Raw genomic sequence first — 23044 nt, forward strand, 5'->3', positions numbered from 1 at the left:
CACTTAACCTGTCAGGTGTGTTCAGAGCAGTGGGTCCCCACGTGCACTTCAGCTATGCTCAAGTCCAGCCTGGTGGCTTGCAGAGTAACTGCCTGCCTGGTTGCTCAGGGTGGCCTCGAGCTGCCTCTAACAAGCAGGGCAGGCAGGCTAGGGAAAAGCAAACTGCCCAGCCCTGTCAGCTGCCTCACAAGATGACACACAGCTCCAGGCTGCTCATAATGCATCTGCCCAAACCAAAGCTTCAACCAACTTCCAGCTCACCTCTTATCTCCCTAGCCCACACCTTCTACCTCCGTAATTGCAACCACAGCCAGAAGCTCCCACAGGCCCTGGTACTTTTGTGAGCACAGCAGCATGCTGTCAGCATATCAGTCCATAGTTATTTGTGAGGCATTAGTTTGCACTTACTTTGCCTGGGATGTTTTGGTGTTTTTTTGTTTTGTTTTGTTTTTTCTTTATCTTTTTTGAGCTCTGGATAAAAGTCTACTAGAAGCAGGGCGGGCAACAACCAGGTGAGGCCCTGGTCAGGCCTCACCTGGAGTACTGTGTCCAGTTCTGGGCTCCCCAGTACAAGACAGGGATCTCCTGGAAGGAGTCCAGTGGAGGGACACTAAGACAATACGGGGCCTGGAGCATCTCTTCTGTGAGGAAAGGCTGAGAGACCTGGGTCTGTTCAGCCTTGAGAAGACTGAGAGGGGATCTTATCAATGCTTATAAATACCTGAGGTGTGGGAGACAGAGGGATATGGCCAACCTCTTTTCAGTGGTTTGTGGGGACAGGACAAAGGGCAATTGCCACAAAATGGATCACAGGAAGTTCTGCACCGACATGCGAAAGAACTTCTTTCTAGTGAGGGTGACAGAGCACTGGACCAGGCTGCCCAGGGAGGTTGTGGAGTCTCCTTCTCTGGTGATATTCAAGGCCCATCTGGACGCCTACCTGGGCAACATGCTCTAGAGAACCTGCTTTGGCAGGGGGGTTGGACCCAATGATCTCTTGAGGTCCCTTCCAACCCCTACAATTCTGTGATTTCATCCCCTGCCATCATTGCTTAGCTGACAGTTGTGTCCACCTACCTAGAGCCTCCTCCCTGCTTTCATAGAGTGGCTTGGATTAGAAGAGACCTTGAAGGTCATCTAACTCCAATCCCCCTAGGGACACTTTCCACTAGGTCAGGCTGCCCAAAGCCCCCTCCAGCCTGGCCTTGAACACCCCCAGGGATGGGGCATCCACAGCTTCTCTGGGCAGCCTGTGCCAGCTATGCAAGCCACCCTCACAGTGAAAAATTTCTTCCTAACATCTAATCTAATCTCCCTTTTAGTTTAGAACCACTCCCCCTTGCCCTATTACTGTCTGCCCGTGACAGTCTGTCGCTATTTCCCAAAAACGGAGGGGAGCTCGGGCCAGACTCCTCAGGGAGACGCAGATCGCGGCCAACACAGCGAAGCCCCCGACGCTCCGGGTCGGGCGGGACACGTCCAAACCCCGACCTGAGGCAGCCCCAACCCCTCCACCCGCCCCTTCCGCCGACGGGTCCGCTTTCTCCTCCTCCTTCTCCTCCTCCTCCTTCTCCTCCCACTGCTCCCAGCAGCCCTGCCCGGAATGGCGGCGCCCAGCGAGTAGTGCCGCACGTGTGGCCGCCGCCACCATGCCGGGCAAGCCCTCGGCCCCCCAGTCGGGGAACACGCACCGGGTGAGCGCCCGCCTAGCCGGGTCGCTAGGGTTTGGTAACGGGGCGGCGGTGCCACCTACACGAGGCTGGGGGAGACACGGGGGCTGAATTTAGCCGTACCCACCGCTGGGCATCTGGGAGAAGGTGGCTAAATCTTCCTGCATCGCCTTCACCATGTTTTGGGGACGCATGGTCCTAAGGGCTCCCTGCGCTGGGCCCTTTGGTGCACGGGCAGCAGCCGGCGGCTCAAGGTGTTGTGGGGTGGGCTTTTAATTCTTCTCTTCAGTTACATAAGTCCTCTCCTTCATTGGTACCGTGAGCTCTTTTTTTTGCATTAAGATTGGGATTGAGCCGCTTACAGATTGATTAGTGCGATCTGATAGTCCACCTTCAGGAGCAGGTTCTTTGTCTGTAGTGTGCATGCTATTAAGAAGGGCTTCCTAAGTTTTGAGAACAGAGCAAAAACGCGTATGTCCTTTTGTTTTACAGTTTCTCACCTTTTCGGAACGCTTAAGTAATGTTAATATTGATATTATCCACCGGATTGACAGAACTGGAAGTTATGCTGAGGTGAGAAAAGCGACAGCAGTGGTTTTCTGCAAGAGGATCTCAGATCACAACACAAGTAGCCACGCTCCCTGAAATATCCACTTAAAAACTTCTCTGGGAGGGGGGAAATTACAAAGAAGCTCATGGCAGAGTTGCCTTTTCTGGAGTCTCATTTCCTGCTTTGTTCCTTGTTTCTTGAAATATTTCACAGTATTGCTATAGGGACTCTTTGACAGCATCACTCTGATCACTTCCATGTAGCTCGTGGGCCTCTGAGCATAGAAGACATGGCTCTGACAGCAGTTCTAAGTCCAGTCCTGCAAAGACCTAAGGATGTTGAGTAGTTGCAATAGTCACAGCATGTGCATGTCTTTAAAGATCATCTGTGTGTCCTGTAGATCGTCACTGAATGAGGTCTTTAGCAGGTTATAGCCTCCTGGTCTGCTGGATTGTTTTTCTGAACTTCCCATTCGATAGCTGTGATGATGCCAAAAGAAATCCCACAGTGTTTGTGCTGTGTGCTTTGTGGTTCAGCATCTTAGATTATGAAGGCCAGTCAACAGAAGTCTAAAAAACAATTATGTAAATGAGGCCTATCACCAGAAAATATTTTCAAATGTTTTTTTGAACATAGAAACAGAAGTCTTATTTTCTGGCAAATTCCACAGCACCCTTTGAAATGAAGTCATCACAGTTTTTTAAGATATTTTTAAAATGTTTGAAGCACTTGGTAGTTCTTTTCATTTAAACCTCTCATATTTACAGGCTGTTTTCACAGGAGCTGACAAACTGTTATTCTGTCTTTGACAGGAGGTTGAAACCTACTTTTTTGAAGGACTACAGAAATGGAGGGAACTGAACCTTACTCAGCATTTTGGTACCTAATTTTTATTTGTTGATATTTGCCCTAAACTGTAAAAACTTCTGCATCCAGAGCTCCCTGGGATATTTTCTATTCATTGAATTTTGTATTGGGCTCTGGAGAGCTATTAGTTTTTAGTTTCCTTTATGTTGACCAGGAACTGGACTAGAATTTTCATGGTTTCTTTTTTGTGTTTAAACAGTGCAGTTCTACAAAGAAGTGGCCAACAAATGCCAGTCCTTCAACCAGCTCGTCTATTACCAAAGTACTGTTGTGCAGAGCTTGAAGACACATTTGCAAGTCAAAGGCAGTCTTGCCTATCAGCCCTTATTAGAGTAAGTATTTGTTGACAAAATGTAGTCAGAAATCTGAAGGTATTACAAGTAAGTAATTCAAGTTCTGTTGTGAGTATTATTTTTCTTTATTGTATGTGAGGAAAGAAGTATAGCAATGAGATGCCCAAAATGGGATTAGATAATTGGCATTTATCTATTAGAGATTCACGGTCCTGAGTCTTTAGAAAAAAATGCTTTGGTTGACATTGATCATCTGTATCTTGTTTAATGTTACCTACTCAAAGTATTTTGAATTTTCAAACTTATCTATTAGGCAGCTGTGAATGACGATACTTAAGTGAAAGTGAGAAGCAAGAGTGATGCCACCTTTTCAAAGAGATTGTGCTAGATTGCAAGCAATGCTTGTCTAGGTTCTTACTGGCTTATTTTAAAATAAAATAACACTGTATTGTCTGAAACACAGTCTAGTGGTGCAGCTGGCTCGAGATCTCCAGGCTGATTTCTATCCACACTTCAATGACTTCTTCCTGGCTATCACCAATCTACTGGATACACAGGACACAGAGTTGCTGGAATGGGCTTTTACCTCTCTTTCCTATCTCTACAAATACTTGTGGAGATTGATGGTGAAGGACATAAGTAACATATACAGGTAAAGGCTGTGTTTAATGTCTGCCTTGATCAGCAGTTATTAAATGCTATAGGAATGCCAGTTCCAGATGAATATCTGACTTAATGCTTCAGTATATAGTTGTTAGCATGCTTTCTGAAACAGACTGTGAGCTGTGTTATCATATGCAGCTCCTTTGAGATCCCCCTGACTTGCACGTGCACTGCATTGGAGGAGGGGTACAGGTTGGTCTGCAGTTTTGAGTGTTTGGCCCTCTTTTCTCCTGGTGTGGTGGATGCAAGTGGTGATAGGAGAGAAAGCAGGTACCTCAGCTGGGTAGACAAAACTCAGAAAGACAATGACAGTTTAAACAAGTCTAAATTCTGCACAGGTCTCTTGGGTGCCTGTCAAGTAACTCAGTCATATTTGTATCATTTCTGTCTTTTCCAATTGCAGACTCCTAGAGTTAATGACATTAAATGGACTCCTTTGAGTCTTTAATTGCTGCTGTTGCAGTATTTTGCCCTTTATGTGCTTAACTTCTTCCTGTCTGTTTAGTGAAAAAGCAGACAAGCAGTGCACAGTTTTGTATGCAGTGAAATTCCTTGCCATAGGATGCTGTGCACGTAGAAGGTTGGCATAAGCTCACAGGGAAACTGACCAAGTTTGAGGGAATTTCCAAATGCATAGGAACCACTTCTGGCTTGAGAAGTCCTTGAGCTGCAGGTGGCTAAAAGCTGGTTTTGTATGTGCTTGCCCTGTTTTTAAACTTTTCCCAGGCACCTGCTTCTGGCTGCTGCTGGATACTGAATACAGACCTGTGGTCTGGCCCACTATGATTGCTTGTTCAATGTTATGCTACTCTGGTAGCATTTTTTTTTTTTTTTTTTTTGTCATAGTCAGTGGGTCCACGTTGCTTCTTTCTAGAAGCCTTCCGTCTTTCAATTCAGAGCAGATGGAGCAAAAGATGGGTTACAGATTTCTTCCCCAACCCACCAAAGTTGTCAGGCATATTGCAAAAACATCTGTTTGGCTGTGAATCTGAGGCATCACTCTCTGCACTTAACATGTGCTGAGCCACCTGTAACCATTACTGATATTTACCAGAGAACTGCAAATACTTGTCACCCCTCTAAATTGTATCTTTGGAAAATTTACATGCACAAGAGAGCTTGTTGGCTCAGCTGAAGTGGAAATCTGGTATATCAAATCAACTTTGTTTTCACTTAGTGCTGCTGAATGTATCTGTTGAAAATCTTGATGCTGCAATTGGATCTGTGTGGATCCAGAGCTGTTTGAGGTATTTAGTCTGCAGCTTAAGCTTGGTGTTATCATTTGATCTTTGCAAGACTGTTCTTTACACTTGGAGGGTGGGAAGGAATGGAATTGAGGAAGGTATTTACCCTCTCTAGGAGGACAGATTCTTGGTGTTTGTAAGACATGACAATGTAAGCTGCAAACATACTTTTTTAAAACAACTGATGGTAAATCTTGCGTTCCCTTTAAGATAGTTTATTATTGTGTGTCTTTGTAGCCTGTACAGCACCCTGCTGGCTCACCACAAGCTTCACATCAGAAACTTTGCTGCTGAAAGTTTTGTCTTTCTAATGAGAAAGGTAAGTGAACTGTTTGTCCATTCTGTGGTGGCTTGTGGCTTCAATATGTAATAAGTTCTCTGTAAAGGAGAGCTTACAGGGCCTGAATTGGCATTCTGCACGTCTTGAGTTGTGATTTTCAGTGAACGTTTTGCTGAGTATGTCATGTAATTCGTATCAGCAGTGGCAAATAGAGGCCTTAGCATTCTCTGTTTTAAAAATAGTTAAACCAAATGGGTCATCTTGCAAAAGGGAGGCTTTGGTTTGTAAATACATATTTTCTCACTGGCTTTTTCAATAATGATTTAAAGCCTTTGTAGAAAAAGTTATTGTGACAACCTTTTTGCACTCCTGAAAATCAGATTATTTAATGTTCACAGGCAGATCAGTTAAGGCCAAACAGCAGCTTTTCATGGAGTAAGGAAAGACAGCAGTTGTTATTTTGTTGTTTTGTGTTTTTTTTTTTTTTCATTCAAAAAACACAAAAACCAGAATTCCTGAGAATGATTAGCAAATTTGTGTATCCTTGTTACTGGCCTGAGTTGAGAGACCTTAATAAAGCACATTTGTTTAGTTGTTTTCCAAAGTTGCTGAACTTTGAGTGAAGTCCTCAGGCACAGAGGGTTTCAGAATCTGAGGTCAGAAATATTTGCAGTATTCCCAGGTGTTGTTATAGTTTTGGATGACTGCATTCTGCTTTCAGCTGATACATGTCTCTTTCCATGCCAGAGTGGTGACCTTTGTGTTTCAGTTGGGACCAATTTAGTGGTGCATTTATGCACATGCTTAACTCTAAAATCGTAAGAGTAATCAAAAGGCCATATTTCATCTGCAATAGGCCTTAGTAGGCCCATGTTCATTTAGGCAAGAGGACTTGTAACAACTGAATAGGTGACTTTTTCTTAGAGTTTCCTTGGTGGTCGCAGAAATAGTGAGTTTGAACTGATGTGGAAAGGCACAGGACTAGAAGAATAATGTGGTGCTGTAGAGCCGTTTAATTGCATCTTTTCACCTGGTAACTCTGAATAGAAGATGACTTTTTTTTTTTTATCCTTGTGTTTTGTAGGTTTCTGATAAAAATGCTCTCTTCAATTTGATGTTCCGTGACCTGGAGGAGCACCCTAAGAAGGTGGAAGGTGTAGGACAACTACTTTTTGAGATGTGCAAGGGTGTTCGAAACATGTTCCACTCTTGTGCAGAGACGGTAAAGACAAGAAAAAAAGATAGCTGGTGTAGATGTTGCTGTAATAGAGCGCTTTGTGAAACCATTGAGTGTTGCCTTGTTCACCTCAGTAGATCCCTAGTGATGAACATACTGTTCGTTATTTAACAGGATCTGAAAGCTGCTGTCTAAAAATCTTTCCTGAGATGGGAAGGTTGTTTTTTTTGTCATTTCTATATGATATTTCTGTATATTAAAATGGTACTGCTTGATAATGCTATACATGTTTTATACCCTCCAGATGAATGTAAAAACAGTTCAGATTTTAAGTGATAGCCTATTTTTTTCCACTAATCATTCTAGAGAGAATTGAGATCACTAAAATATTTTAATAGTATCTTGCTCTAACAAACTTCAGAATTGCTGGATTTATTTTCTGAGTATAAGGGTATGATATGCTCTTTTCTTGTACAGGCTGTGAAGTTAATTCTGGTAAAGCTGGGGCCAGTTACTGAAAAGGAGAGTGAACTACCATGGATAACTGTTGGAGAAGCCTTTGAGCAGATGATCAGATCAGCTGCAGTGCATATCCATAAGGAGCATTTTGATATTGTTTTCAAGTGTCTGGAGGTACACTGATTTACATTTTTTTTTTTTTTCTTCTGTTCACAAGAGGCTGAAAAAAAGCTGTGCACACTTACCAAGAAAACTATTTTTGTCCTATTAGACCAGAACTGGGTTTTACATCCTTTGGAAACATTAACTACAGTGTCATGTGTATGGAAAAAAATCCCACTCTTCTTTTGCAAGTTCAGAGTGAACCAGGTGGCTGTGCTGCCCTTTGATTAGTAAGGGAGCCTTGGGGCTCAGTCGCACATCTGGGCAAGGAGGGTTTGTAGGGTCTGCCTTTGCAGAGACAGGTATTGCAGGCCCCTTGCTGGGGTTAGGGCTTTTCTTATACTACTAAACTAAATCTACTAGTGCTTCCAAACTCACTTTGTGATGGTGAAGGGGAAGCCTTTTGCTGCAGCTCTCTTTACATCAAAGACTTGGGCTGAAATTGGAGAGCCACATTTAAGCCTCAGAGACAAGTGTTGCAAATCCCAAGCTGTTTTCAGTCCGGGTGTTCCCATGTTGCCTCTTCATGGTTACACCCAGAGGTCTGAGGGAGTAGAGCTGTGTGCCATGGGCTGTGCTCTGCTGAGTCAGAGTGATGTTGAACAATGAGCAAGGGCTTAGCATGGGGTTTTTACTTACCTGATAGCCGTTTAGATGTTTTCTTCCTAAGGAGTGGGATTTGCTAAGGGATGTTAAAACTTCTTGCAGTTGACAACATATTCTGTGAGTTTTGCTTCTCAGAAGGGTGAAATGGAAGATTGGAAGAAATGGTAGTCAGGCAAACCTAGTTGAAGGCAGTCCTTCCAATTTCGGTAAACAGTCCAGTTTGTGTGGTACTGGGAACTCTCTACTTCTGACTGTCCACAGTTACCTTGAAAATCCCATCCTGTTCCTCCTACCTCACAGTGTGATAGTAGTTGCTGTCTGACTGTTTATTAGACACAGAACTGTTTGTCACTGGATGTTTTTTAATCCTGGAATCTGTCACCTGCAGTTGTGATAAAATCTTAGGAACTGATGACATAGTTCTCTTTCTATTTAATAAAGCTTGTTTTTTTTTTACCTTGGGAGCTAGTTAATTGTGCTCAGTATCATCCTCAGAGGAAAATGATGTTAATATCTATGATAGGTCTCTAAACCTCTAAACTGGGTTTAGTTTATAGGACCAAGGATAGGATTTTACGTTCTCTTGACAGAAAGAGACGTGGATGAGAGTGATCCAGGGCAGCTCCATTATCTACATAATATAGATTGTGTGAGTAGCCTCTCAGAATCCATGTTAGCATAAGGATGCTGAAGTAAAAAAGCACTTAAATTCTGGTGATCTCCAGTGGAAGCTGGTGCTTTCATACCATCATGGGTTTGGAGAAGAGTCCTCTTTCTCTTCCATGTTTGGTTTGTAGTTTTTTCACCTTATCTTGGCAGGTATTTATGTTTCTGTCCAAGGAATCCAGGATGCTTGTTTTTACAAAATGGGAATCCCACAGTATTTCTGGAAGGTTTAGTTTGTTGAACATGAGTGAGGGAGTCAGCAGTAATTTGTTGGTCTGATGAAATGGTGATACTTTAGAATGGCTTTCAAATAGCAGTAAGTGAAACAGGGTCTGATCATTTATCTGAATCATTTTGTTTTCCTTTTTTTTTAAACAGGAGTCACTCTTAGACTTGCAGAGCAAAATAACTAAGGCCAACTGCAGTATGGTTTCAGAGCAGATGGAAAGGACTCTGCAAGCATATCTAATCCTATTGAAACATGCAAATGGATCCAAAGTCTCGCTGCCTGAAAAGGTCTGTCAGGTAGGTCAAACCATCACTTTGTATGGCTTGCCGAAGAAGTATCAGTTAAACCTGGAAGAGGTATGGTCAGCTGCAGCATCCTGAAATGTTCCTGCTGCATTAATAGTTTTACGATTTGAGTCAAGTGAACAGAGAGATTTACTGGGAGTATTGCTACCTCTCCAGTCCCATGGAAGTTTTCCACTATCGTGTAATGCTGGTGTAGTCCTTTAAATAAGCAAGGGGAAAAGAAAGATGATGAGGTGAGCATAGAGGCTGTGCTGTTCCATAATCTCTGCTACTGTGGGGGAAAGCAAGACCTGCATCTATGGTGGTGAAGTTCCACCAGATTCACCCTGTGGGTTCAAATACAGATTTAATGCCTTCAAATTTTGATAGAACAAGTAGGGTTCATTTCTGTGGGCTGAAGCTTAGAACACCGTGTCCTCCTCTTTCAGAGACCATGTAGGTCATTCAGACCAGACAATCACCACGTCTTAATGCATGAATATCAGTTCTCTTTTTTGTTTCAGGTTTTAATAAAAATGTTACAAACATCCAATCTCTTGCCATCTTGCTGTAAGACCCTGCTGAATGCAATTTCTGCGTTACTACTGGCTGAAAATGTTTTCTTGCCTGATTCTTTGACCAAGGAAGCTATTGAGAAGGTAACAAAGACTTCTTATAGTAGAAATTCCAGAGTCCAAATTCCCTACAGCAGTATGATTTCAGGACATTCCACTTCTGGGCAACAGACTGTAAGGTTCCCTTTAGGTTTTTTGCACTGATAAGAGGGAAGTTGTAAAATGCCTAAAATAATGCCTGCTGTGGTCTTGGGACTCCTTGAGAGTCTTGCACAGTCTGTCAGTGTGCTATAATGCTGCTACTATGGCAGACATATTTGCAATGAAAAACAGGCCCTGCTTTGAACACCTACAGAATCTGTGGAGAAAGAAGGGAGAACAGAGAGGAGAGCATGTTCTCACCTAGATTTTGAAGCCAGTCAGTGAGTTGGATTTGGTTGAACATTGAAGTACATTTCCCACTAAGCTGCTGAACACTTAGGATTTGCAATGGGAAAATAAGGCTGTTAACAATTCTTTAAAAACGTTTCACGTGGACTTCAGTGTTGGCTTGTGCTGAAGTAAGATTGGTTCTGCCTGTGGCATGAGTCCAGTTTTGCTCAGATGTGATCCTTCAAACGTTTGACTGTACTTGTGTGGGCTTCTGTTAAGCTGGAGGAGGCTTAAAGCTGTCCTTATAACCTGAAGGGTCTGGGAAAGGAGTTCTGGGTGCATATTTCCATGTTGCACACCTCAGCCTTGAGAGGCACAGACTCCACGTGCAGTCAGGAACTGTTCCAGTATTGGTTCTTTCAGAACAATGTAGATTGGCTCCCCCACTGAGGTGCAGCTAGGTATGGTTGTGTGTACCTCAGGTGTGGTCCTGCGTGCTGGGAGGTATACAGGAAGAATGCAGAGTCCAAAGATCTTCTGGGCCTAAGCTTCTTTCTAGCAATGCATGTGTGCTGCAGTACTACAACTTTAGTTTACATTTTCCACATCACTTTAAAGAGATACCTAAGCTATCTCTGCATGGAGCTAGTTTGTATCCCACAGGGGTTGTTGAAAGGACTGTGCTGTTTCTGTACCTGAGATGTGACTGGAAACTGTTTGTGAACAGAGAGGCAGGGTGTCTGAGAGTTACTGCATGGTTGATTGATAAACCAGAAAATATGTCCCATGGATAATGGAGACTTAAGTATAAAATGTCTCTTGTAAATATGTTCCTGTCAACCTACGATTTGCATCTTGCAGGTATTCAGAAGTGAATTTGAGTGGCGCTTCCTTTTGGACTTCTCTGAAACGATGTTTACAATGAAGCAATTTGAGAGGGTAGGTGGAAGCTCTTCCGCGTTTTGTTTATTTTTATTGCCAAAGGGAGTGTGAGGTGTCATTGTGTAAGGACACCTGAGCAGGAAAGTCCTTCAACAATTGGGAAATCTATAGTATATTTATTTGCCTTGTATGCTGAATCATTTCAATGTATGGACATGATGTTTATTTAAACTTTTGGCATGATCTTGAAGGAATAAAAGAGGTTGACTATGTCATAGTGTTAGAACTTGGTAACGATGCTTAGGGTTGGAGAGACTGTTAGTTCACAGAGAGAAGTTTGTCCGCTGAAAAGTAAAGGTGTGGGATTGTTATGGATAGGGTAAAGAGAAAGAGTTTTGGAGAAGGTAAGTGGAAATGAAGAGTAAGGGATGTCTGATATCACCAGTTCCAGGCTTGGTCTCTGAGAGAAATGAAACAAATTAAAAGGAGCGGGATGGGAAAGCAAACTCGGGGATCTGGAAAGTCCTGATAAGACTGGATTTTGGGCAGACTGAATTTTTCTATCAAATCACTGTCCTGGCTGGGGTGACAAGGTATCTCTGTGTTGGTGACTTGGGGCACCAGAACAGATGAGACATCTGATGTGTTGGTAGTTCATTTGTGTGTATTTGGCTTCCTCTGTAGCTGGTGTCATGTGTTTCTTGTGGTTTTGATGACAAAGACTTACTAAACCTTGATTTATTTTTTTTTTTTCCCCTTTAGCATTTTCTTCCATGCTTTCTGAAGTACATTGAGCATTGCTTCTCTGGTACAGATGCCCTTGTAAAGGATGAGGCCATGGCAATTTTGGCTAAACTCATTCTGGTGAAAGCAGAGCCTCCTACCATTGGTTCAATGGCATTTGAAAAGTATCCTCTCGTTTTCACTGAATCATCAGTCAGGTAAGACTTCTCAAGTTTAGCAAACACTAGATGTGGCTGCATGGCTGTAGGCCTGCGAAGTGATACAGTAGGATCCCATTTTTCTTTCTGAGATGATTTGAGAAGAGGTACTGTTCTGGAAAGGTTATCGCTTTTATTTAATAAACAAAACAATGAAACAAACAAACAAAAAGCTAGTGAGTGATGCAGTAGATGTGATTTGGATTTGTTACACCAAAATGCATGCTGCATTTTGGGTAGTTAAACTTTATTGTGAACTCTGCAGTTCAGATCCTCATCAAGAGTAACCTCCTGTCTGTGCCTCATCTTTCTTCCATGTATGCATACATCTTGTCTGGAGCTTGCTGGGAAGCAGTACTTTAGAGTACAGCTGGGTACCACAGGTTACCCGGTACTAATTACCACAAGTAATTAATTATTGCAACACAGCATTGTGCTGGCATAGCTTGACTGCTTCTGGTTGCAAAGCTAGGTTGGTTGCAGCGAAGTGTTTGCTTTCCCTCTGAAACCTCTTTGGAAAGATTTGAGTGACCATGGTCAAGCACAGAATGACAGTTGCAAATCTACTGATAATGAGTGTTCCAATCACTCTAGATCAAAACTTTGCCTGCAGAGAGTGGTGACCAGTACTGTCTTTTATGTAAGATTTTGTATTCCTTAAAAGCAGCCCATTCTGTGGGTTTCTTTCCATTTCAACTTAACAGAGTGGAAGTGTCAAGGTTCAAGGTTGTAAGTCAAAAAAAAACAAAAAACAACCACAATTCAATTTGCTTTTATTTTCTTGTTGTATTTGTTGATTTATTTATTTATTTTCAGTGATCTGGAGTATATAGCTGAGACGATATTTCTCCTGCAATGTCAGTGATAGAATTTAGGGCTGGGAGACATCTGAAGAGTTGCATGCCCCAGATGGAATTAGAAAATCCTGAACCAGTACAGAAAGATGTTTGACTAAATTGTTCTTGAATGCTCCCATCCCATAGATGCCCAAGCTGTCCCTGCAGACCATTTCACTGCTTAGCTGTATTTACAATCAGACAGGTTTTCTACTGTCTGAACTAAATAAATTTCCTTTGCAGCAGATTAAATCCATTGCTGCTTATCTTATCCGTAGGGAACACAGAACAGATTATTTCTTCCTTTTTACATACAGTTTTTACAAATAACAGACTATCAAAAACATTGAAACTACTCAGTTCATCCTAATTACTTGATGATTCTCTCATAAATGCTGTTCCTTAAACCTCTACTCATTCTTGATGGTATCTTTCTGTTACCTTCTTTCTTGAAGGGTGGAGCTCATGGAGCTTCTCAGCTGTGGTCTTGCACGTGCTGGGTGTAATAGAAAGATTGCTGCCCATGGGGTGTGAAGTACTGCTGTTGATATGTTCCAGTACGAGGTTAATCCTTTCTGCCTGAAGATAGGACTTTGGATTTGGGCTCAGCCTGTGATTCCATATAAGACACTAGACTGTTACCTAACAGGTTATTTTGTGTCATCCATTAGTCTTTGCTAGTATTTAGGTTGTTAATAAACTGTAATCATGCTGACAATCACAGAGACAAATCTCAGGTGCTTCTCATGTTCTTAGTTGTGAGGGTGTCCAGCTGAGAATTAGTCTTTCCTTCTAGAAATACTATTTGTACTTTAAGACCCAACATTTATTACAGGCCATGTTTTGTGCTCTATATGTATAGATGATATTTTGTGCTGTGGAAGACATTTAAAAAAAAAATGCGTTGGGTTGTCCTAGTCTTTTTTATTAGAAGTAACCAACACAATTTAGATATCACACGAGGAAAAGGAAAGATTTCTAATGTGCAGTTGTGGGTTACTAAAAAGTTTGGTTTTATTTTTAGCTCTAATACAAGACAACAAACAAGCAAAAGACAAGGAGGAAAAGCAAAAGTACCAGTGCTGGATCATGTACTGTCTTTAATCCAGTTACCAGAAAATGAAGACATCACTGACCTTTCACAGCCCTGGGTTGCCTTGGTTATACTGCCACATATTAGGTAAGGGATATTCTAAGGTACTACTGCCATGTGGTCCTGTAGTACTGTCTAGTTCACCATCTGTTAGAAATCAATTTAGTAAGGGAAGCACAAGAATTACTAACCCCAGTTTGGGGAAACTGGGGTAAAAAGGTGGAGAATATTTGTGTGGAAATACTGGTTCAGTAGTGAAGTCAGGAATAGAATGTCAGTTTCTTGATTACGTGCTCCTTAAATTTTGTATGCTGGCATTTAGAGATGTTCCTGATACATTTTGGTTTCTGTATTTTAAGCACAATTTCTAGACAGTGGTGTTTTCAATAATTACTGTGTTCTTGTATAGGAGAAGGAGTTGGACTTGGGAATTGGAAATAGAAAAAATGTTTGCTACTGATTTCAAACTTGGGATGAGCTCTCTGTCATTTAACATGAGATAATGTGAAAGGAGGTCTTCATGTGTGTCTAGGTGCAAGTGTAACACAGAGACTAAAGGTTTCCCATTTATTTTGAACAGACCAATGGACAAAGAAATCATCCTGCCCTCTGTGACAAGCTTTATAGGTTGTCTGTTTGCAGCTATTGAAAAAGGAACCCTCTGCAAAGGTCAGTTACTGCTATTTCCTGTTCATTTGCTTTCTGTTGAAACATAAAAAAAAAAATTAAGTAGTTTTGCTGGTGACACAGAGTATGAAAGTGAATAGCAATAGCATTGTATACAAATGTTCTGAGCAGTTCAGTAAAAGTTGAAAAGCAAAATGCTCTCTAGGAAACAATTCTGCAGTTGTTGATGGTCATAATGGGGTGGCAGATGTTCCACAAAGTCACGGGCAGGCTGTCCAAATCAAGGCTTGACCAAGAAAATTAGGAAATAAAAGAAAAAAGTGAGATAAAAAAGAATGGAAATCCTGCCAAATAAGATTCAGACTGAAGCAGTCAAGTGAAGGGGAGAGACTGTTGGCTCAAAAGTGCCAACTAGACTACTCAAGACCTATAGTGCAAAGTTCGGGATGTTACCATCTCTGCCCTAAATGACAGCACTGGTGATAAAATGATGTAACTTCTTCAGGTGTGAGTGGTCACCGTGACCCCATTGTTTGTCTTCTGTCTCTGGCCAGAAACATTTTTTTTTAGCTTAGCTCACATATTATAGGGCAGTTGATAGTCATAGAGATTTCAAGTATTTGGCTTCGTGACAAAGTATGAACACGTGCTGGAATGCCACAGGTTTAGTGTTCTTTGTTACTTGGGTTGAAAGGGCTTGTCTAGAGCCTGGCCTTCCTCCTCTGTAATCTCTTCAATAACACTCCTAGCTGTATCCACTAATTAGTTCTGTTGCTTTTTCCTCTCCAGTGTTTGTCAAGCATGGTCATTTTTGATTTAACTGCCATTTCCTCCTTTGCTCCTAAAGAAAATAAAACAAATGTAATGTCAGTCCTACACTCCTGTCTCCTGTTGCTCCATACTACACTTCCTTGCTTGATTTTCCTCACCCTTCTCCCAAACTAGTGTTTCTGGACAATTATTCATCTTTTGCATTCTCTTCAGCTCCATGATCTCTACAATTCCTTTACCTTCTAGTAGGACTCCAGTATCCTCTCATTGCATGTACAAGGCACACCCCAGCCTGTGCTCCCTGTTTCATCTTCCTGGTCTCTCAAGCCTGAGGCAAAGTGTAAGTCCCAGAGCTGGATGGCTTTCTGCAGTTGCTTGGGAGTGTAGGGAAGTACTTGGAAGTGCAGGTTTGGGAACTGGGACAGAGCAATAGCAATTCCCCCGGGAACTGTTTAGTTATAACTGCCTGTATAGAAGTTATCCTATTGATCGTATAGGTGCCTCCACCGTAAGGTGAGAGCTGCTATCCTTGTTCACCACAGGTTTACTACTACCAAATGCAATGCAGATTACAGTTTGAGAACCTCTGCCCTTATTCTATGGAGGCAGAAAGCTTCATCCTGCGGAAAACCTCAAGGGTTCTGGTGTTCAAAAGGCTCAACATGAGCCAGCAGCCCACGCTTATAACACAGAAGGCCAACTGCATCCTGGGCTACATCAAAAAAGATGTGACCAGGACTTGATCAAGTCCTTCTAAAGAAAACAACAAACTCCCAGTTTTAGTTCGCTACACTGTATCAACCCACAAACTACACGGTCAAACATAATTTAAAAGCCCTGGCTAAAATAAGAACCTTTCTTACACAGCTGCATGGCTCATCTCTAAGTATTATAAACATCAGTTGGGATGCTGTATATGGTTTGTAAAGAAATTATATGTCCCCGAACATAAACTCCCTCTGTGGATTTTACGAGAAGGGACAGCTACCATTATATTGCTCTCCCACTCCTTCTGTTAACAAGCAAGAACAAAAGAAGGTGACCACTAAGTTTATGATATGTGGCCTTGTAAATGACAATAAAACTTTCTGATGAATCTATCTGGTTCCTTCAAGACTAAGATGTTTATAACAACTTTCACAGTTTAAAAATACTTCGCATGCTGTCTTTATCTTGGGCACATCTTCTCTAGCTGCTTGGACATAACATCTTGAACCTACTTGCCTTCCTTCCTGCACCTAACCTTCTGAGATACCACAACTTTTGTTTGGTAACTTGAGCTGTGCATAAGAGCACGGGAAGGATGTGGACCTGTTAGAGCAAGTCTGGAGGAGGGCCATAAAGATGATCAGAGGGCTGAAGCACCTCTCCTGTGAAGAAAGGCTGAGAGAGCTGGGGATGTTCAGCCTGGAGAAGAGAAAGCTCCAGGGAGACCTCATTGTGGCCTTTCAATACTTAAAAGGGGCTTATACAAAAAGGATGGAAAAGGACTCTTTACTGGGGTAGATAATGATAGGACAAGGGAGAATGGTCTTAAACTAAAAGAGGATAGATTTAGACTAGACATTAGGAGGAAGTTCTTTACTGTGAGGGTGGTGAGAAACTGGAACAGGTTGCCCAGAGAAGCTGTGGACGCCTCATCCCTGGAGGGTGTTCCAGGCTGGGTTGGATGGGGTCATGGCCAACCTGATGTAGTGGGTGGCATCCCCCTGCCCATGGCAGAGACCTTGGAGTTGGATGATCTTTAAGGTCCCTTCAAACCCAAACCATTCTGTGATCCTGCTACTACTTGCAGTTTCTCCTCTCTCTAAGGAACTGAGGCTAATAGTGAGCAGGGTTCTGCAAATACTTGAAGAATTAAGCACCCTGGAGAAGATTTTTCAAAGTAATAAGCAGGAAATGAATGCTCACTTCCCTTTCTTTTTCACGGCAGCTGTCAGCAAGTAAGAAAGTTGCATCTTTTAAGATACCCCTCAGTTTGCCTGGCTCAGGAGCAATATTTCTTCTGCTAGGGAAGAGACAAAGGAGAGAGTAATCATCTTTTATAAAAACCCACTTATCAGCTTAAGAATGGCAGGGAAAGGAACAGCCCTTCCCCTTTCTTGCCTGGAAGGGCTTTGGCTGACCTGTGCTGCTTGGAAGGCCTCCATCCCCAAAGGAAACTGAAAGTTTAGGAAGGGGATGCTATCTCTAACGATACTCTACAAACCCACCTTCCATTCACTAACAGGAATTCAGCCTTTGAGTGTATGGGACAGCTTTGAAGATCTCATACAGCACATTGTGAAAGTTTAAAAGTGCCTGAATGATACCATCAATATGTATTTTTTCTTCTGAGTGTTTCATTCATGTTATTTTGGGTAGCTTTTCTTCATTTCTGCATGCTGTTAGGGTGGTTTCACACTGGCAGCTAGCTACACTCCATCACACTGCTTTCTTACTCCTCCTCCTCAAAAGAACAGGGGAGAAAATGTGATGAAAAAAGGCTTAAGGGTTGAGATGAGGACAGGGAGGTCCCTCACCCATTAATGTCGTGAGCAAAATAGACGTAGTCTGGGGAAATTAGTCTGTTAGCAATAGGCAATAAATTACATTAGAGCAGCGAGAGCTGAAAGTAAACTAGAAATGCTTTCCCCTGCTCCCATCCACCATATTCTACCTCTTTCTTCCTGAGCAGTGCAGGGAAACACGGAATGGGGGCTGCGATCAGTCCCTAATGCTTCATCTCTGCTGCTCTTTCGCAGTCACTCTCTGCCCCTGCTCCACGTGGCACCACGTGCCTTCCCACAGGCAGCAGCTCCCCCCGGACCCCTGCTCCTGCGTGGGCTCCTCTCCACGGGCTGCAGCTCCGGCCCGGGGCGTGCTCCTGCAGGGGCTCTCCATGGGCCGCAGCCTCCTCCAGGCCACATCCACCTGCTCCACCGGGGGCTCCTCCACCCATGGGGGAGCTGCAGCGTGGAGATCTGCTCCGTGTGGGACCCATGGGCTGCAGGGGGACAGCCTGCTCCACCAGGGGCCTTTCCACAGGCCGCAGGGAAACTGCTGCTGCCTGCCTGGAGCACCTGCTGCACTGACCCTGGGGGTTGCAGGGCTGGTTCTCTCTCGCATTTTCTCATTCTTTTCAGCTGCTGGTGCGTGTGTTTTTCCCTTTCTTAAGTCTGCTCTCCCAGAGGCCCAACCAGCATTGTGTCCCTTTTGGAGCCAACTGGAGCTGGCTTTTATCTGACAAGGTGCAGCTTCTGGGCTCTGCTCACAGAGGCCACTCCTGCAGTCCCACGGCTACCAAAACTTTGCCACATAAGCCCAGTACAGCCATTTGTAGCATAAAGCTGTCTGAGACTCCTACAATAGTACTTAGCTCCAGACCTCTGCTTCCTGTGTATGTGGGTCTGATGGAGGCAGATGCAAGCTGGGAGATGCTTATAGCTTTCAATGCTGGCTTGCTGGAGTAGACGTTTACTTTGATAGCCAGAGAAGTATTTCCTTTATGGGTTATGATAACGGTTAGAAAATATACATACCAGCTCTGAGATCCACATGTTACTCATTTCTGTGACTCTAGCCATTTCAAGATGGTCAAGCACCATGCAAACACAAGTCAGTGAAACCTGGGTAAATATACAGGTTGTTCTTGTTCTCTTTGCTCCAGGAAGCCTGTTTGTGGCCTGCCAAGCTGTAAGTACTCTTCTCAGTTTGGCAGAGTCTTCTGAAATACTCCATTTGTTACCTGTGGAGCGTGTCAAGAACTTGGTGACGTAAGTAAACTCTGCCTGTTATGTGGTCCTCAGTGATTTTCCTTAGTATGGCGAAGAGCTGACTTGCCCTTTACGTAGTGGCACGTTAAATGTCTTCTTGTTGATCGCATGTTCTCCTGTACCAACATTTGGCTTCGGTATTGTGGTTACGTATGGTAGCAACGTTGTAGCCATTGTTTGTTTAGAAAACCAAAGAAATAGTATGCCAGTTCAGTGGCATTTTCTCTGCAAACCAAAGCTTTCTTAGCCAGCTGAAGAGCAGTGTGCCAAATATGTTGCTTTCTAGGTAAGCACAAATATTTAGAGCACTACATTTGTGTTTTACACTACACTGCAAATGTAGAGCACTACATTTAGTAACTGTGTGTGACATTATAATAATAAAAGGGAGAGTAACAGTGCAATCTGAGTTGTGTCAAAAGGCTGGGATTTGACAGTCTGTTGGCAGTGTTGGGATTCCCTTGTGTCCTTACATATTCATGTGTGTGCTTGCTCTGCAATTGGATTAGGTTTTGTATGCTCACTTCTATTTATTGCAACTCCTTTCTGCTTAAAATTAGCACATGTTAACTGAGTGGCTGGAGGGACCAAGAGAGACTGTTGATCTCTCTCCAGCAAATGCTGTTGAACTTGTCATCTTCCATCACTATTGTGATGGAGCAGCTCCAAGTCTTTGGTAGCTTGAGCTTCAAAACATCCTGTTCAGTTAGGAAAACATGGTGCCCATGTCTGAGGTGTGATGGAGATAAGGCAGCTTGCCCAGATCAAGCAGGATGTCTTGGCAGGGAGCTTCAGTCTAGTGCTTTTCTGCCAGCTTTGGGCTGGGGGTGGGAATCCCACTTGGAGTGAGAGTTGTTGGGTAGCAGAAGATTTCCCTGTGGGGAGGCAAGATTCCTGCTAATGGTAGAATTGGTGTCCCACCTAAACCTGAATTATTTTTCCGTTGAAGTTGATTACTAAGTGGTCACCTTGGCAGCAGCAGCTGCACGTGCAGACCTATGCAGATCTGTTTTCAGTGGCTGCCTGTGTGTGTGTCCAACTGGTTAGCCCCAGCTTGATAGGCCCGGTGGTGCCAGTAGAGTATGAAATTGTGGATTTTTCCCATAATACTGTTACTGTCGCTACTGCCTTGTTTTCAAATGACTGTATTGTTGCAATACCCTCTGTATGCTAATAAAACACTCTCTTGGTTAAGTGCTTTTCCATCAGACCCCTCTGCGTTGCTGTTGGCTGATCTGTATTACACAAGACTGGCATTGTGTGGTTGCCAGGAGCCCCTTTCCCAAGGGAACCTAATGGAGTTGTTTGAGAAGTTGCAGCCTAATATCTCCACTGGTATTTCTAAGGTAATTTGTTTTGAGCACGTGCAAGATGATTTGGATTTTAGAATTTACTTTGAGTAGACTGAGCCTGAAAGAAGAAACGTGAGACTGTAAAGCAATTACTTCTGTAGCATCTGTTTAGGGCTTTGTCCATTTCCAAGAGGCTGCCGTGGGGCATGAGTTTACAGAGGTTAACTTTTAGCCCAGGGACACTTACCTCTTCCCTAGAAGTGACTTGGAGCAAGAGCCTAATGTATTCATTCTGAATTTCCTGCTAGACTAGAGGAGCTCATCTGTTTCTCAACCCTTGGAGGAACCTAGTGAAATCAGCCTCCTGTGCAAGACATTAACCTCTCTGTAGTTGTGTATGTGTCTGCATATGTAACCTGCATTCTCCTACGTGTTTCTGACGTATGTTCCCACTTTTTACAGGTCCGACTATTGACTGTCCGAATTCTAAACCATTTTGAGAATCCACCTTCTACAGTGATTGAGGTAGGGCTGAAACTTCTCACTTAACATTTCAAATCAGTCTGGTTTTGATGACTGTGAACTGGTTCCTGCTTTGCAGAAACAAAGCATTTTTCTACCAAAGGCTGTCCTCTGATTTTGTGCTTTCATGTTCCAGTGTTATGTGTTTTTTTACCCACTGCTCCCTAATGTTTTCACATATGTGAGTTCTGATACCTAAGTGGTGGTGGTAAGCAGAGCAAGCCCCTTGACTTTGTTCTCTGGTTAAAAAAGGCTCAGACTGTAGTTTGTTGAAATGGCTTTCAATGAGAAAGGATACTCTAACAAAATGTTTGTAACTTATTTGTTCAGAGTGAGGGCACAGGAGAGCTCCAGTCAGTATTTGCCATATTGCTCCAAGCAGAGCTCGTGCCAGCAACAGTGAATGATTACAGAGAGAAACTTCTGCATTTGAGGAAACTAAGATGTGATATAGTGCAGTCTACAATACCAAGTGGACCTTTGCAGGAGGTGAGTCCTTGTCAACAGGAAGCTGTCACATTCCCATATTCCAAGAGATTGTTCTTATTCCATCATATCGATTGTGGAGTTTTTAATAAGAGTTCATCTCCCATTACCCGTGGAACTAATGTGTTTGCTTCAATATTTAGTAAAACAATGGTGGTATCTAGATAAATGTCCCACAGCGAGTTTAATCAGTTTTTGATATCATGCAAAGAAGGCAAGTGATTCCAGGGAGAAGTGAATTGTGAGCAAATCTAAAATTCTGACTTTGCCATTCCCTCAACATGGTTCAACATTGGTACATTGGAGAGCTTAGCTTCTGGATCTTTCTAGAGGAAGAAAATCTTGTCTAACTGGGTCTGTTGCATCTCCTCCATGGCTGAGCTGATCCTCAATGGGGATGTCACTTGCTAGATGCTGGAAGGGTCACAGTTCTACTGCCTAGATGTTCATGGATTTGGTGGGAAGTTCTGATTTATTTATTTTTTTTTTAATTTATTATTTTTATGTCTGTTACAGTACCTTTGTCTTTTTTTTTTTACCTTGACTTGTAAGCTCTTGTGAGGAAGGGTTGTAGGTCAGTTCAACTGTACGTCAGATTGCTGTGCAGAACTGGTTTTTGCACATTCATGCTATGTAGATACAGGGGATAGATCTCAATGCAGCATAGAGTTAACGCAGTCTACAAATTTCCTTATGAAACGGTGAGACAAAAAATGATGGTGTGTGTGACTTCGCTTCATTATGGGTAGTACTTCTGAGAATTTCTCTGATCAAAGTTTCCTCTGAGAAGAAAGGTTAGAGGTGGTTGGTTGGTCTTTAACTGTTGTTTTTAACATCTCAACTTTTTAACATCTCAACAAGGTGGTTTCGTATGCCATTCTAGGTGCCTCTTCGGTATTTACTGGGAATGCTTTATATTAACTTCAGCCCTCTCTGGGATCCTGTAATTGAACTCATAAGGTGAGTATGTGCAGTTGGGTATTGCAATCTGTGGCTGTCTCAAAGAATGATTCCTTCCATTGAAGGCTGAGGGGAGGCCTCATGGCGGCCTGCAGCTCCCTCACGAGGGGAGCGGAGGGGCAGGCGCTGAGCTCTGCTCTCTGGGGACAGCGACAGGACCCGAGGGAACGGCATGGAGCTGGGACAGGGGAGGGTCAGGCTGGGGGTTAGGGAAAGGTTCTGCACGCAGAGGGGGTCAGGCACTGGGACAGGCTCCCCAGGGAAAAGGCCAAGGCACCAAACCTGACAGAGTTCTTTCAGATAACACTCTAAGACATACAGTTTGATTTTTGGGTGGTCCTATGTGTAGCCAGGAGGTGGGCTCAGTGATCCTTGTGGGTCCTTTCCAACTCAGGATATTCTTTGATGATTTGTGAAGAAAAGCTGAGGTAAAAATGTCTGATTTGGAGAGATCTATGCTTGAGAGTCTGTCTGAAATCTTTCCAAATGGATTTTCTCTCTCAAATGAATTACAGCCCACAACGACTTTTAGGTTTTAACTTAATTTCTGGTTTATCTCACTATTAAAGGGAACTTGCAACAAATATAGTTAAACAGAATTGGAATTTGAGTCCAAGGTAGCAGTATTTGATTAGTGTTTCACAAATGCTCAAGTGCATTTCAGTTTCCCCATCTCTGACTTCTCTGTCCTTACTGAAAAACCTCTAAACCTTAATAACATTGAGTAGGGAAGACTTACTGTGGTGACAACTGAGCTGAATACTGAAGTCAGCGTCTCTGCT

General features: G+C 43.0%; 1 protein-coding gene across 1 annotated transcript in view; it reads left to right on the plus strand.

Annotated features, from left to right (window-relative positions):
- Positions 1–1596: 1596 nt before the first annotated feature.
- The window catches only part of UTP20 (UTP20 small subunit processome component), a 65261-nt gene continuing 43813 nt past the window's right edge, over positions 1597–23044 (plus strand). The window contains exons 1-19 of the mRNA XM_084302864.1: positions 1597–1694; positions 2163–2243; positions 3033–3099; positions 3287–3419; positions 3844–4032; positions 5525–5606; positions 6652–6789; positions 7222–7377; positions 9016–9162; positions 9675–9809; positions 10959–11036; positions 11742–11920; positions 13781–13936; positions 14430–14518; positions 18897–19002; positions 20198–20348; positions 20757–20819; positions 21147–21305; positions 22186–22262. Coding sequence (XP_084158990.1) covers positions 1650–1694; positions 2163–2243; positions 3033–3099; positions 3287–3419; positions 3844–4032; positions 5525–5606; positions 6652–6789; positions 7222–7377; positions 9016–9162; positions 9675–9809; positions 10959–11036; positions 11742–11920; positions 13781–13936; positions 14430–14518; positions 18897–19002; positions 20198–20348; positions 20757–20819; positions 21147–21305; positions 22186–22262 — 2231 coding nt within the window. The 5' untranslated portion in view covers positions 1597–1649. The remainder of the gene's footprint in view (positions 1695–2162; positions 2244–3032; positions 3100–3286; positions 3420–3843; positions 4033–5524; positions 5607–6651; positions 6790–7221; positions 7378–9015; positions 9163–9674; positions 9810–10958; positions 11037–11741; positions 11921–13780; positions 13937–14429; positions 14519–18896; positions 19003–20197; positions 20349–20756; positions 20820–21146; positions 21306–22185; positions 22263–23044) is intronic.

The sequence above is a fragment of the Netta rufina genome (genome assembly GCF_964035555.1).
Source record: "Netta rufina genome assembly, chromosome: 1".
In the NCBI taxonomy this organism is placed as follows: domain Eukaryota; kingdom Metazoa; phylum Chordata; class Aves; order Anseriformes; family Anatidae; genus Netta; species Netta rufina.